Source organism: Stenella coeruleoalba, assembly GCF_951394435.1.
Source record: "Stenella coeruleoalba genome assembly, chromosome: 6".
Lineage (NCBI taxonomy): Eukaryota > Metazoa > Chordata > Mammalia > Artiodactyla > Delphinidae > Stenella > Stenella coeruleoalba.
The window spans coordinates 112,391,827-112,408,920 of NC_137151.1; the positions used below are offsets into that span (position 1 = coordinate 112,391,827).

The 17,094-nt window shown below is 40.3% G+C and overlaps 1 protein-coding gene across 2 annotated transcripts in view; it reads right to left on the minus strand.

Annotated features, from left to right (window-relative positions):
- PAX3 (paired box 3) overlaps window positions 1-17,094 on the minus strand; it is a 95,242-nt gene that overhangs the window by 27,745 nt on the left and 50,403 nt on the right. For both annotated transcript variants that reach the window (XM_079924790.1, XM_079924789.1), the window contains exon 5: window positions 3,173-3,378. In XM_079924790.1, the coding sequence (XP_079780916.1) occupies window positions 3,173-3,378 (206 nt within the window). The remainder of the gene's footprint in view (window positions 1-3,172; window positions 3,379-17,094) is intronic.

The following is a 17,094-nucleotide window of genomic DNA, read 5'->3' on the forward strand; positions in this document are numbered from 1 at the left end:
TGACGTTCACTGAGCCAGATGCGAGTGCCGGGCACTGTACAAGCTGCATGCGGTTGAGATTAACTCTGTCCCCCCATCTTTGTCTTTGGCAAAAGCAACAATGAACGAGGGAGAGCAACACAGCACGCTCTTTTCAACTTTCCGTCACTCTCTTTGTTTGATTTCTTTACAGCCAATGTTTATTTTTTGACTCTGAGTTCAGAACTGATCTTCGATCTATCTTAAGGACAGACCCAGTATGTGGGCTTAGCCAGCCAGAGAGGATAAGGACCAGATCCTGGAATATAGTGGGCAGTCAGTAAAGGTTTGCCAAAAGAATGGAAGAATGAATGGACCTCACTTTCCATTTAAACCAGGTGATCACATAACTATAATAAAAACAAATAGATTTGATATATGTAATATTTGTAGCATTATTATATATATTATAATACATACGCTGTATATATTACCATAAAATAATGTGATATTTATATATACGTCTATAAATATCATCATGATTTGTGGTCAGCGGTGGACATTTCTGGGAAGGAGCGCTATATCACAATGTAATAGGCAGAGGGATCGAATAGCTCCAGCTGTAAAACATTTGTGTTGCAAACCCCAGCATATCTGTGACTCTTCCCTACACTCACCTTTGCACCCACCTCCAGCTCACACGATCAGCTGCCTACCTTCCACCTTTCAAGGCAGTTCTCTCCTTTCCATCCTCACTGCCACTGACCTACTTCAGAAACCACTGAAAAGTTTGCCGTTGTCCATGTACCACCCCTAAACTCCACAGAGTGCCTGGTACATAACAAGGATTCCTGAAATGACGAGTGAATAACCTGAGTTGACACACTTCTGTATGTTATATCTGACATAATCATATTCTCCCCATAATGATAACCAAAGTTAAGAATGAACATTTTCATAAGTACCAAAAAATAAACACTAAGAATACAAAGAGAGCAAATAGATTTTCAAGCAATCATATTCCTTCCTGCCACCCTAGCACTCCCTACCCTTAATCAAATTGAACTATTCACTGTGTTCTCAACACGACTAGAGTGAAAAATGAAAGGTCATCTGATATGCAACTCATGTGCTTCCGACTCTGTGCTTTTGCTCATTATTCTGTATTACCAAAATACTCTCCCAACCTCCCTGTCCAATGAATATCTATCTAAACTCAAAAGGCCATCTGAACCCTCCCTTCTTCATGATCCCCTCTTGTTTACTCCAATAAAATCTGACCCTTTCCTCTTCTCGACTCTCACTGCACTTCAGCTCTCTCTAACACACTTATCATCTCGGCTTTGTTTTTAAATTATTCATGCGTTTACTTTATTACCCATTAAATACTAGTTCCTTGAGAAATTTGCCTTAATTCATCTTAGTGTTCCTTGGCCTTCCTAGCACTGTGATGATCAGAAAGAAAGTCAAGTTGAAGAAAACAATCCCTCTGACTTGGCTCTGCAGGCTACGAGAGGCTATTCCAAAATAGTCTGTGATAGGAGAGGTAGTTAGATGCTTATGGGAAAGTGTCGATCAATCTGGAGACCACATCAACTGCCTAGTTCGCTGCTGAGTCCCCAGCCTCACTCTAACTATGAACGTCAAGTATCTGGCAATAACATGACGTTTCCAGACAAGGTAACTTCACTCCTGGGGCAGTAAGGGGTTCCAGGATACCCTGAGGCATTTGTAATCTTTCCAACCATGCTTTACTGCCTTGAGAAGAAAGTTCATTACTCACAATGAAACATCATTCTATCACTCAATAGAAACATATTACACCAAAGTAGCCTTTCCAGAGGGTTCAGAACACTTCTGAGTTGAAAAGATAATTTAAAATGTTCTTTAAATAATACAGTGTAGGGCGCGGTCAGCTAACTGCTACGCGGCAGGAAGCTGAAATAAGCTGAGTCATCCTTCCTGTGGCCACTGCGCTTGCGCTAAGTATACTAATGAGGTTTTAAAGTAGCGACCTATCCGATGCTGGCTCACAAATCGCACCATCGGCGAAAGCCAATCACAGAGCGACACATGTTCTTAATCCCTATATAAGCAGACTGCTATAGGATTGCGGGGTCTTCCTTCCATCTTTCTTCAACCAAGCTGTGCTCCAATAAAGTGTGATACGAGAAGAATCTTGCGTGTGGCGGCTCGTTATTCTGCTGGTCGGAAACGGCTCGCCGCAATACAGTTACTTGCAATGCTTCTAGACTTAAAGGAAGGGATTTTACCTTATATAACTTTGCACATCTTCATAATTGAAAGGCCATAGGGAGGAAGTGTATGGAATCCAATTACCTCCATCACTTACTAGCTACATGACTTTGGGTAGCTACTTAAATAGTCTGAGTCTCAGCTTCCTCATCTATAAATTGGGGATATTAATAGCACCAACCTAGGGTTTTAACGGTGAGTAAATGAACTGATTCTTATAAAGCATTTACAACAGTGCCTGGCACAGAGTAACCACTCAAAATTTTGCTATTATCTATGTACCACCCCCAAAGTCTATACAGTGCTTGGTACATAACAAGGATTCCTGAAATGGTGAATAAATAATGTGAATTGACACCCTTCTCTGTGATACATCTGATATAATTACATTCTCCTCATAATGACAACCAAAGTCTAAAATAAGAATGTCTACTTTCATAAATACAAAAAAAAATACTAAGAATACAAAGAAAGCTAATTAAATGGATCACAGTTTTAAATCTATATATATAAAATACTTGTATCAAATAATGTGATAGAAAAGAAGCAAATATAGCCATCACATCAATAAATTTAATTGGACTTATCAACCTATTAAGAGGAAAAGGAAAACTTTCTGACTGGTTAGCAAAGTAGTATGTTGCTGTATACCACAGACATACCTTGGGGGAGATGGTGGGGCAGGGGGCGAGGGGGGGTGTTGGCAGGAGGTGCTTGGACCAAGCACATGCCATAAAATGGAAACGGAGGTCATGACGTCGTTATCACGACACGGCGAAATATGAAGGAAAGAAATGAGAGAGAAAGGAAGAACTTTATAATGTGAGAGGCTGCCATGCACAATGAAGGACCATTCCTGATACATTTACTTTCTTGGTCTGAAACATGCTTTAGAGGAGAAGACACTCTTGTTTCCTGTGTGGGTTTAAGCAGGAAGGGGATGTTTGGATGTCAGTACCTGTACTCGGGCCTCGGTGAGCTTTGCCCTCTGGGCCAGTTCCTCCCTAGTGTAAATATCAGGATAGTGAGTTCTTTCAAAAGCCCGTTCCAGTTCTTCAAGCTGCTCTGCTGTGAAAGTGGTTCGGCTCCTGCGCTGTTTCCTCTTGAGCGGTAAATCTGGTTCAGAGTCGATGTCAGAGCCTTCATCTGATTGGGGTGCCGAGGCTAAAAGCACAGGAGAAAAAAAGTGATCAAATGTGAATCAGAAAACAAGTCTGGGGAGTTCACTGGTAGCTGAGCAGTGAGGATTCAGCACTGTCACTGCCATGGCCCGGGTTCGATACCTGGTCAAGGAACTGAGATCCCACAAGCTTCTTGGAGTGCCAAAATATGAAAAAAAAAAAAAAAGAAGTCTGACCAAGCTATAATGATTCAAATCCTAGTCTAAAGTACATTCCCAATGTCCTCCCACTGACACAAAGCCCCTCCTTGCAGTATTACATTATTAAATGGTATTTAATCTCTTCCCCTATCCCATCTCCAAGGCCCCCAGGCAGAAATAATGGCTCTCTGCACCTGTCATTCTAAGCCCATTATGAACTCTTAGAAAGCAGAGACAGGCCTTACTCCATGTTTCTGGCCCATGTCCTTAGCCTTTAATGGGTACTCCGTTCTTGTCTAATAAATGAATCACATTTAATCTGGTTCCTGATCAATCTTCACCAGCCTTTAGACCAGGAAAAAATTTGTTAAAAAGGGATTTTTTAAATTAATATTCCAAAACTGACTTCGTATCTAAAAAGGCAATAATCGTAAACTAGTGCAGGATTCCTATAAATTTGTAGACTGTACCGCTCCTATAAGAAACACCGTGTTCAATTTACTCCCTCATTGCCAGGTATTAGGAAATGCTTTAAGGAGAGTTTAGACATTGTTAATGCAAATCTCAAGAACAGACTCAGGAAGAAGCAGGCATCGTCTACGAAACTGTTTCTAAACAGAAGTTCAGAGTCTGGGTCTGAGAGGCAGCTGCTTAGGACCGCTGCCTAGTTTGAGGAACGCAGTGCAAAATAAAAACGCAGGACCCCCGTGTTCACAAGTTATCACGAATTTCAAGATGGCAACTACAGAGCATAAAACTAAGCACGGGGCCTTCTGCACATGGGGCCCTGAGCGACTGCATAGGCCACACGTCCCTGAAGCCAGCCTTGCTACAGGCCCCCTCCTCACCAAAGCTTGAATTTGCCTGGATGAGCACGCATCAGGAAGGAGACCTTCCAGTTTTAGTATGCAGGCGCCCAAGAAACCGGAGGAGGAGTTGGGAAATTAAGTCGAAATTGGCATTAATAATGCAATTTAGCGTCTGTGAGTTGTGACAGTAGAGCACCTGTTGGCCAATAGCAGGTTCTTCAGCTTGAAGATGCACCAGACATAGGGCTCTCGGTAGGAGAGCAGCCCCCTCCCAGAGGCCTGGCCCTCAGGACAGTGGCAGAGGTTGTCAGAGGGCTACCAGGCCACAGACTCTTGAGTGTAGCGTGGGAGCCAGAGCAGCCTTGCCCCTGAACACATGCAAATGCTCTCAGAACTTCCCAAATAACTGGAGGATCCTCTGGGGAAGAGGCTGAGGTGTGCTGTCAGCAAATGAGGAGAGAAAGCCAGAAAATTGTAGATGACTAATGTCAACGTCAAGGTAACTCATCTCCGCCCCCCAGGCTGGTAGACCCTGGGGAAATGCCGGAAGTGCAAGAAGCGATCCTAAAATGAAGTATCTCCTATACTACTAATTCTCTTTTCTCTTAAGCTCAAACTTAGTTCTGCCCTATAGAAATTTAAAATTTCATTTTACTTCAGTATAAATTATACGCTGCCCCAAAAGGTACACATCCAAAATAACCCACAAATATAATTTTAAGTTTTCTAATATTTTAGTCCTTCTACATTTTATTCACATTCAAATACTGTGAAATTAAGAGAGTAAATTAATAATATATATGACAAATCAAAGAAAACCGATACTGGCACATAAAAGCAAAAGGGAATTATAATATGGAATGCTCTACTGTATGTTAGCCATTAAGCTTGGTTTTTCAATTGTTATCTAATTTAATGTAAAATGGTCTAATTTAATATAAATCTTATTTTAGGAAATGTTAGTATTAACTGAAAGAAAGAAAAATAGACTTTAAGTATGCTAACACTTTACAGGAGTATTAACATGCTAAGAAATATGTCATTCATTGCATTATAAACTTCAAAAGCAGCCAATACAACTTACATGTGTATACCTTTAATAAACGTGAACCAAATTAAAAGAACAATAATTTGTGCCTAATTGTAGGGCAGCGGTTCTCAAACCTCTGGAGCATCAGAATCCCTGGAAGAACCTATTAAAAACCAGATGGCTGTCCCCTCTTCTTATTCCATACGTCTGGGGTGGGCTCTGAGAATTCACATTTTTAACACATTCCCTGGCGATTGACGCTGATGTTACTGATCCTGGACAGACACTTTGAGAACGCTCTGCAGAACATTTCAGATTAATTATTCACTTCCCCCTCAAAATTCCCAAGTATATAAAATATTTTCTGCCACAATTTATCCAAAAAATTGCTCCCACCTGTATTTTTTTCCGTTATAAATAATATACTCCCCAAGAAACAGATTACTCATTCCCCTAAGAAGAAAATAAATTTTTATAGAATGTTTTCCTTCCATGCTTCCAGTTTCTGTTGCCCTGACGTTTCTGTCTAAAGTGAATTCAGGTGAAAAACTCAACAGCATTTAAGAACTGACCAAAATCTCTCCTCTGCCTGTGAGAACCTTAAATCTTTGCTTGCACTTTCTCTTACTATGATCCCATTAGGATAATAGTATGTGGAAATTTTCATGTTTCCTTTGGGAGTCTCTGGGGCTAGTAAATCCTCCCAAGTAAATATGATGTGCCATGCACTGTCAGGTCAATTAATCAAAATCATCGCTGGTTTCTGGAGAAAGAGGGCTGCTTAGATGTACAAGTACCAACCAGAGTTAATTCTGAGGGTCAAGACCACTGTTTCACCTTAACAATTAACATCCCCCAGAATAGAAGCTCTATGAGCTCAAGACCCTTCCTTTGCCTTGTTCATTGCTAGAATTACTGCTGGAACATAATAGGTGCTCAATAAATACATGCTGAATGACTAGAAGTACAGGAGAAAAATTAAGTTTTGAACCAAAACTCACTTTTCTGTCACAATTTTACATCTTTAAAATGGAACTTCTGCTCTTTTGAGTCACCCAACTACCACTTATAGATGAGCTTTGGGGCGGGGGTTGTGAGTCCTTGAAAATTACTTGGAAATTCTTGCAAGTACTTGCATGCCTGAATTTTTCTAGGAAATAATTACCAATTTTTTCAAAGAGGATTGTGATTTTTAAAAAAAAGATGAAGAACCACCAACAGTCAATGATAAACAAGACTCAAGACTATCTGAGTTCAACAGCACAGCCTTTACCACCAAAAATAAATTTTTCTTTAACAAGCTAGCAAATTACTACTTTTATTCCTAGACTGTTTATTCAAAAGCAATCCAAAGGTTCCATCTAACTAGGAAAAACTCCAAATAGCATCATTTTAAAGACACTGAGGAAACGATTTGCCTGATTTTTCTGCTAGAAAATTATCTGAACCAGCTGATCATTTTTGACACGATGAAGCCACAACCTTACAAGTCAATTCTAACTTTTCCCCATCTGTAAACTCCAAACGGATGTGGGCTTTAAAAAATGTTCAGTCAGCAACCCTAGGTTAATCTACCAGCTAGGAAATACTAGCTCTTTCTAAAGATGGAAACACTACCATTTCTTATACTACTCAATAGAATTAAAATGTTTTTTGTGTTTTTTTTTTAATTTATTTTATTTTTGGCTGCGCTGGGTCTTCATTGCTGCGAGCAGGCTTTCCCTAGTTGCGGTGAGCAGGGTCTACTCTTCATTGCAGTGCACAGGCTTCTCATTGCGGTGGCTTCTCTTGTTGCGGAGCACGTGCTCTAGGCAGGTGGGCTTCAGTAGTTGTGGCTCACGGGCTCTAGAGCGCAGGCTCAGTAGTTGTGGCGCACGGGCTTAGTTGCTCCGCGGCATGTGGGATCTTCCTGGACCAGGGCTTGAACCCGTGTTCCCTGCATTGGCAGGTGGATTCTTAACCACTGCACCACCAGGGAAGCCCTAAAATGTATTATTTACACAGAACATGGTTCACAATAATGTCCTAAATTTGAATCATTCAGTTTTTACCAAAAACAAGTCTAAAACTTAAATCCCATTTTAATAGCACAAATTAAATCAATCCGTTGAAGTTCTATTTTACATATTTAACTTTACTCAAGATACTGGAACAAATTCGATACTAGATACCAAGTATCTAATCTTGCTAAATATTTCAGCAAAGTAAAAACAAGGCCTTTCTTTCAGACAGCTTGACAGAAAGAAATTATTTTTTTTCTGTGAATAATATTTAAGCTATGACTTGAAAACTACAAGCAGTGTTAGCAAGACAGTTATCTAAATGCTAATAAATTGCCAGGATATAGCAACTAGATTAAATATAATTTCTTCAGTCTATTTATACTGCCTGGCCTTAATTTTTTTTTTTTTTTTTCGGTACGCGGGCCTCTCACTGCTGTGGCCTCTCCCGCTGTGGAGCACAGGCCCCGGACGCACAGGCTCAGCGGCCATGGCTCACGGGCCCAGTCGCTCCACGGCATGTGGGACCTTCCCGGACCGGGGCACGAACCCGTGTCTCCTGCATCGGCAGGCGGACTCTCAACCACTGCGCCATCAGGGAAGCCCTGGCCTTAATATTAAAGGGAGACTTTCATACATTTAAGTTGCTCAGTCACATTCTACACCTGCCTTCACAAAGTTTGCTTTACTGTTCTTTAGAGATATTGTCCCCTAATTTGAAATTCCAGAATAGTTCTCATAAGAAAATCCATATCAATACATAATACATGGTCCTTTAAGTGGAGATTTTATTGTTTTAATTGCATAAAAATTCTCAGATTTTATCCTAATCCATATTCTTATCAGACTTTGAAAGTTTTGACTCTATTACCAAAACCCCTTCACAATCCATTCTCTGACTTATACATTTGTTTAACTCAATGTCACCAATGAACCTGAAGCAAACCTTCCCAAGAGGTGGAGAATTTCTCTCCTTTCCTTACGTAACTACACAAAAACCCGTGAAGTAAATACTCACCCCAGAAAAAGGAAAGATTCAGAGAGGTTATTCAGGTCACACAACTTGGAAACTGGGATTTGACCCAGGTTTATGGGACTTCGGAGAACTCTCTCTCATCTAGCCTGGAGTGTTCTAAATAGCTGTTGAGTTTCTTTATCTCACACACACACACACACACACACACACACACAAACAGTCCCCTTTTGAAGAGGAATACCGGAAACACACCAAAACAGGAATCCCAATGTAAATCATTTAGCTGATTGCCACTACTATTCTTATTTGTCCCAAATTTTCAAAACTTCTTAGAACCAAATGAAATTGACAGAAATACAACAGTTTAATCAATAGTATATGCCAAATCAATTTCCCAATTGAATTTAATTCAACAAATATTTATTGAATTCTTTATATATTCAAAGTATAGATGTTTAACGACAATAAAGCACTAAGAAATGGATCAATTTTCCAAGATATTGAATGAATTTAAGAAATTAAAGCAGTCAGTCTGACCATGTGCAGTCTCCATTAATAATCATCACAGACGCTTAGTTCTAAGATCCAGGGTCAATAGGGAAAATACTACTGTTCACAAGCAGTTGAACTGATCACTCTGTTTATATCTTTATTAAAGTCTTCTTTTTTGATATTAAAGGCACCTTAGTGAAAGGATATCAAGAGCTGTAAAGTAACCTCAAATTCTTTTTAGGCAAAAGCGTAGGAATAAAAACTTGAAATCTGTTGGGATATTCACAAGTTATTCAGCAGAAACCTCAGCGTGATCACCAGGAAAATGTCACCTCTCACCCAGGTGCCTGAGTGTTTCAACTCTGTGCTTTATTCTTAATTTTAAAAGAAGCTCACTTCTTCTTTTTCTATGTTAAGCTAATTCTAGGTCTTAGGAGCAAAATTTTTAGTTATCCCAATCATCTCACATTAACTCCCCAAATCAACCTTGGGAAAATGGACATTTTCTGCTTAAAGAAAAAAAAAAAAAAGATCAAGCATAGGCAACAATCATACCCCATAGGATTACAAATTCTTCTTTCGGAAACAAATCAAACTGGGAGGAGAAGGCAGAAGTATTACCACCAGCGGACCAACCATGAAGTTTAATTAAAGAAGGAATTACAGAATTAGAGAGTATGTCTTTGTCCGTTAACCCCTTGTGACCTCTTCTATAGCCTCAGGAAATATTTCATCCTAGTTAATGCTATTATACATGAGATCTTACCTCAATTTTATAGGGATTTAGTCACGTGGAATTCTATAATTATTGGTTTCCAGACCAGTATAATTCAGAGATGGGAGACAGGCAAAAAATGGAGAGCCAAAATCATTCACAAGCATGCACTTGGCACACTGTCTTTCTTCTCAGCAAGACTTTTCATCTGAATAATTAAAGAATCAAAACATGACAACCATTTAAACTCTATGTTTTCCCCAGATATAACACAATGCAATTTACAGACACGGGAGGAGGTGGGGGGAATCTCTCTCTGCAGGTTTTGAGGCTGAACTTCCTTGGTCAACTGTCATTTATTCTAAGACAGCCTCAGACCAAATCAGATGGTCGTCCCATCTGTACTAACCTTTCCAAGCAAAACCTGTCAGCGTCGGCACTCGAAGCTATGTTTCACCGATGAAAGAACAAGATACAGATAAAAATCGTGCCTAAGAGCCCCACAAGGTGGTTTCACCCTGTGTCAGACAGCATGAAGGTATTTCAGAAGTATATCCCATGAGGTCTTTAACGGGTCAACTTGAAGTTGGATGTACTTACTTGGCTAATTGTAGAATGTCTCCTGTGTTTGTGAGTTTCACCATTCAACACCAAGGGGACAATGGGACAACTAACTGTTTTCTGATCTGAAATAGCCCTTTTACACTGAGAGAGATGTGAATGACCTCTCTCGTGTTTACTCGGGTGAAAATCAGGAAGAGTCTGATATTCCCTCACAGACCCAGAGTAAATGACAAATGACACTTTCCCTTTGTGATCTTTGGGATTTTTGTTGACTTATTTGGAGGCTTTTGTTGGATCCCAAGAAATGGCCTGTGGCCGAGGCCTATTCTACCGATTTCCACGCTCCATCTGTGGAATCCATCAATGGAGCGTTTACCCTCATTCAGGGCTCTGACACCTGCCTGGCAGGGAGCAGCAGACACAAAGAAAGCCGGAGTGGATGAGAAAGGGGAGGTTGGGTGTTTTTTTTTTTCCAGAGGAGGGAGGAGGGGGAGGTTGAAATGGAAGCACAGTAGGGGTTAATCCAAGCCAGTTGAGAGACTTCAGCACCTGGAAGCTTCTCTGCCACATTAATTCACAAGCTAAGAAGTAATCGGCAACATTATTTTTTTTAATGTTTTTAAATTGTATATACGTCAAGAGAAGGAAAAAAGAAGAGACCCCGCCGAAAGGAACAAACCAAAGATTTACAACAAAACCCTAAAGTAGATCTAGAAAGCGTGTGTGACCTAACAAACTCAAGCTATCTAATGAACTTTCCAGAATTCCTAACTCAGAACTAGGATTTGAGTAATTGTGACCATGATCGTTGATAAACTAGGAGAGATAGTTTATAACCTGATCAGTGGCCTCTTGGCGGGTGGCGGTGGGGGGGGGGGGGGGCAGGGGGTCTTGTTTTGCTTTTATTGCCTCTACAACTTCTCCCCCAATTTGCCAGCCCAAAAATCTTTAGCAAGTGCAAAAAAAAAAAAAAAAAAAAAGCAGGACAGTGTATGGCAAGAATATTCTGGGCTCTCTCTCGGAAAGGTTCTTTTAAGAACTCTAAATCTAATTAAGACCCTCCAGCCATTCACCTACTCTCGTTCCCGCCCAGCAGTCCCCATCTGGGGGCTGCAGAAATGTAACGCCGGTCCCCTCCCCTCTGACCCAAGCCCTTCCCTCGGAAGCCGCCTTCTCACAGCACGGGGTCATTAGAAGGAAAATAAGCTCCTGCCAGGTTGGTGCTAATCAAAATAGCGCAAATAAACCCTGACACTCAACAACTCCCCGAGTCCCTGCTGCCCTGGGAGGAGAGTACAGATTGGTTATGAATATGGCCGGCCGCGGGGGCAGTCCAGGAGGGCCGCGTGTGCTCCGGGGCCCGAGAGTGACTTGAAATGCACAACATGGACCATTGGGTGTTTATTTAAGATAAGGGCTGACAAGCAGAGGCTGGCTGAACGGCCAAGCTGCCTCCGAGGCAATGAGCTGCGTGGCCCTAAAGACCCCGGATCCTGAGGTTCTAATAACATTGAATTTCAGGTGTGTGTTGGATCTCAATCCACGTTACACTGAGGAAATGTAATCCGGTGGAGTTCCCTCCTAACAGCCACTACCTGACCGTTAGTCACTTAAAAGGCCTCCTTTGTAACAACACAGCTAGAAAGAAAGGCTATTTCTCCTTCACTTATTGCAGCCCCGCTAGTGATTATTTTTAGTAGCTGTATTCGTTGATGTGTTTAAGTAAAAACATGTTTGTGCCCTTTCTTTTCCCCGACACAAGCAACATGTTGCTTAAAGGAGCCACAAAATCCCAAGCAAACTGCTGTTTCAGCACCTCCTTCCAAAGGCATAAAGTGAAGAAGGAATCGTTACTACTTTTGGGGACCCTGACAGTGACCCAGATTAACCCAGTGGCTTCTTAAACCCTTTATTTTGAGATTTACGTGTGTGTAACAAGAATCCTTTTAACGAAATGAATCTCTCTCATCAAGCAAAGATGAAGCCACACTTCCCTACCCGACCCCGGCAAATGATTTCTACTCGCAAATATTTGTTTTCAATGGCTTTTTGAAACTTCGTGGTAAGCACCACCAGCGTGTTTCAAAGGGAAAAAAAGAAAATGTGCTGCTATTCAATTAGGAAAACCGATTAGTTAACTAATTAGTCAGCTAACAGCATTCTAAGAATAGTCTCCCCTGATAAGAACTTTCCTCCCTCAAGAGCTTAAAAGTCAGTCATAATTAAAATTAAGAGCCAGAGCTCTCTCCGTGCTGAAGTCTCCGTGTCTCTAAAAGCAGTGAGCTAGGTTTTGGTTTACTGGGACTGGATTGCAGGGAGCAAAGAAAGGTAATTTGCACACTGAAGGGGAACAGGAAAACAGTAGTTCTTGTGAAAGGAAAAGGGCCAAGTGACTTTTATTTACAATTGCCAAGAGAGAGGCCATTATTGACCATATGTGCCACAATGCCCTCTTATCACGGGCTGGCCATCATGTCCTTTGGGAGCTGTTAATGAACTGGGTAATTGAGCTGCTGACATGTGTTACCAAAACAAAACAATAGGAAGAAGAGACAAATGAACATTTTATTTGCCAATCAGAGTAGGTTCAGCTTTTCAGGGAGCTGCAGCTAAGTAACTGACTGAATACATAAAACAGTGCATTGAGAGCAAGCAGATGCAGACACAATAATAGTTAACTGACAGCTTATGGCCCATCTGTGCTTAACATTTTGTTAGAGAAATTACTTGACTTGCTAAAGAGACAAGTCATACATCTGCCCCAAGTGCTGCATTATAAGAGATAAATCATCAGCTAAACTGTTTCATGACAATGAAAATGACAATGCTTATTAACAGTTATGCTGGGATACTTTGTCAGCACAGCTTGACACAGTTATTACTTACTAAAAGTGTGACAACTCATAGATATTCAATGGAATTGAGTCAGGAAAGAAAATCAGGACACAGCAAACAAGTTGGAAGAACAATAGGCATTTTTAATCTCTCAGGATTAAATATGCATTTCTAAAATGTTATGAATGAAAAAAATAAGTGCATGAAATAGAACATAAGATCATGTTCCATATAGTAATTATGTATCTTTCTTCCATTTACACCTTATTTATGCACAACTGTAGAATATTGGAAATGCTCTCGTTCTGGGTGGCTTACCACTAATATCACCAATGATATCAGTTTAAGGAATAATTGTGGCTAGCCATTTTACTTTCCCAAACATACCTTCTTTTCCTCTTTTGGGAAAATATTTCTCTAATAGGGAAAGAAAAACCATGTTGCAAAACACCCACTTTATGAGGAGATTTAGCTTATGTTTTTGTCACTGCATCTGAATTGATACCATATTTTTTGGTCCAAGTGTCCATCCACTGCCATGTAGAGCAACTTGATTCTGAAACCATTTTTATGTAAACTGGTTAACCAGAGGCAGAACATGGATCTCTCAAAGCCCTTCTTGTGATGGTTCCTTCAACATTCTGGCAAAATCACCTCCATAACAGTAATAATGATATAAGAAAAGCTGCTATTCACTGATTTCCTGACAGCTTACCATAGCCAACCACTGCTTCCAGCGTTCTTTATGTGCCTTTTCTCTCATCGTTACCAAAACCCTATTGGAGTATTGTCATCCCCATTTTACAGATGAGAAAAAAATGAGTTCTCAAGCGTAATGTAACCTACCTGATCCATGAGAACTAAGAGAGGCTACCCAAATATAAGATCAATGAGTAACATTGTTATTTGAGGAACAGGTCGGTTAAACCATTGATGTGGGTTGAAAAAAAAAGGCCAGTATCGTCACATTTTTCTTCCAAGTCACAGTCAACCCTATAAATCCGTTGCGAAAACATGACCATAAAAGGTGAGTGATATTTTCCATGGTGGTTGGTGTATGTGAAATTATGTTACATACAGTTACTAAGAAAGAATTCTGGCTATGAAACCCAAACCTTAACTATATTTACAGAGCTTTAAATAAGACACAGTTGACAAAGAACCACCCTGCCTTTATTTTCCACTACCGAATATTTTTGCTATTGTGTGCATCAGTCATTTAAAAGTCAACAAATAAACTAAGGCTGAATATATAAAAGAGGTGACCAGTTACACAAAGAGCCTTTCAGCAGGTAGAAAACAAAAGAATGCTTTTGCCACCCTTATGAAGACAAGATAACCCAAGACACACAAAACCTAAACAACTAAACTTTGTCAGGATTAGCATGACTGGGAGATGTTTGGAAAGGAGAAGAAAGGCAGATTAAAGAAGAAAGTTAAATACTACACTTTTTGTGCCAGAAACCAACCAAAGGAGTTAAGGAGAAAAATGACTAAGAGACCTGAAATACCAAAGCAAAACATTTACAGAATTTCAGAATCAAAGGAAGCAACTTTTGGCCAGTCCCTTCATTTTGCAGTTGAAGGTCAGAAAGAGCAAGTAGGGTTGCCCCAAATCACACATCTTTCAGTAAACATTTACTGAGTGCCTAAGATTTGGCTGGTATTGTCCTTGGCACCAGGCATGCAAATATGAATAATGTATGGCGCTTAAACTCAGAAAGTAAAACTCAAATCACCTAACTCCCTCTCCAGTGCTCTTTCCAGTGAATCAAAGTAAAGTATCACTATATACGGAAGATAATCCAGCCATGCCCTGCAGCAACAGGAAGATTAAGTGGTCTCTCAAGGCTGAAAAACCTAGATACATTATTTACTAAATAACAGAGCCATAGATTCTGTGCGCCTGTGATCTTTAATACAGAGATCAAATTAATACATAAATGCTTTAACTGACACCTCCCATATGGTATTTCAAGATTGTTTCTTTGCTTTTCGTTTTCTCTTGGGTTCCAAAAGGAAGAAAAGAGACAGTATGGGAAGCTTGTTTTGAAAATCCAAATCTTATCTGGGTCCATTATTGCTTGTTGGAAGATAGAAAGAGGTAATAACTGAACATAAATGAAAGAGGAAACTTTTCCTGGAGGCAAAAGAGAAGGCTGAGCTTAATTCTCCCTGGCAAACGCATTAGTAGCAACATCAAGGTCATCATCAGAAATCACTCATGGGAGACCTACTGTGCAAATAGTACTTTGATAGAGGCCGGGAGGAAAGGGATAATGAAGAAGAGAGTGGGATTTCTCTCCATCCTGCAGAGGTATGATGCTCAGACTTGGAAGGTTGGCTTCCAAATTAGTGTCCTATCCCACCAGAGAACCCCAGGAGGAACTGGCAAACCAGTCGAGATGACTAAGCAGATAATGGTAAATGATACATCACTGTCCTTAGTCAGATAGGGATGGCTGATTTTTGAAATTTTGTTTTCTTCTCTTTGCATATAAGCAACAGTCATCGTTGAATTCAGAAGAGATGATACCAAAGGTTTGCACAAACAAAGCAGTAAGCCATGGTAGAAGACCCCCGGCTCTAGAGACAAGCCAATCTACTTCAAATGCCCACCTGGCCACTTCCTTTCTGATTTGGGGCAAGCTGCTTAACCCTCTGACTCGGTTCTCTCATTAGTAAAATGTGGTTTAAAACATATGCTTCAAAGACTGGTTTTAAGGAAAGAAGAGTTTGTGAAGCACAGAACAGCTCCTGATGTACAATATATCCTCCGAAAATGTGGCCCTCTGCATCCCTTCACCTTCATATTATCCAACCCCACCGGGCATTAAAAAAAAAATACCATGATAAAAATGCTCTCTAAGTTCTAAGACTCAGAGAGAAAAACAATCAACAAAACTTTGAAGATGTATGTAGAATTTCCGGATTTTGTGAAATAAGAGCATTATCCTGTCTCTCATCTGCTTCCTCTTCTGAAGATCCTGCCCATAATCAGCCAGTATATACATATCCACTTACAAAGGATATTCAGTTCTTGCTCCATTTCCAATTCCCTTAAAAATCTAAAACGTAGCCCAGGATACTCTACTCCTCCTGGCCCAGGGCATGTGTCTGTGCTGTGGGATCAATGGTTATGGTAGCTATGAAAGTAAATAAATCCTGTGCTCCCAAATACCTCAAGACTTAAACAAGAAGGCTGAGCTTAACAAAAGTCAGGCAAACAGCCTACAAGAAATTAAGTATACTTGACCTCTCCTTTATGCCAACATTCATTTCGATTTCCATGGGGAAGAACTTTGAGTATGTTTGCTTGGAGGCAAATTCTCATCTTCAATTTTGTCTACTGATATGAATCTATATAGGCAAAATGAAGCATAGTTTTGACCAATTCACTATCTTCTCATTTTGATTAGTGGCCACAACCAATGTGAATAGGTCAGGTACCCAACTCTAGAAAAGAAAAAAAAAAAATCAAGAACTCTTTCAAAAGCAGGCTTCTATGTGAATTGTTGGGCAATTGCCTTTCCTCTCCACATTAGCTTTCCAGGAACTATCTTGCAGAGCTGGAAGGAAATGAATAAGGAAGTTTTAGGTAGGAGAGAGTAAGGGAGGGAAGGACAGAAGAGGAAAGAACAGAAGAGAAGAGGGTCAACTTTCCTTCCTCATGAAGAAGAGTAATAACACAATAAGTGATTTCAGAGTTAGTGGGTTGACCCCAGGCACTCCTTTCTCCAAAAGGCTCTGATGACAAGTCTTGTTGAGTTAGGAATGCCTGCTCGGACAGAATGGGGCGGGCAGAGGGTAAGGGTCTGAAAATGTGTCCTGATCTTCGGCAGCTTTAAATAAATTAAGGACCCTCCTGGATGCTGACCAAATGTAGTCCTACGCATCCTTCCCACCCACACCAGCCAGTAATTTTAACTGGAAATCACCCCATCAATATGTAAGGATAAGGCCAGCATTTAAAGACTATGTTGCCAATTTAGTTCAAAGTGAAGCCCTACTCTTCGTCACCCAATTGTAAGTTTATTCCTAAGAAGAGTTTCTTGGACAAAATACATTTCTTATTTTGTTGTGGATTTTTGACTTTACATTATAAAGGTAAATTACATTATAAAATAAAATTTGAGCA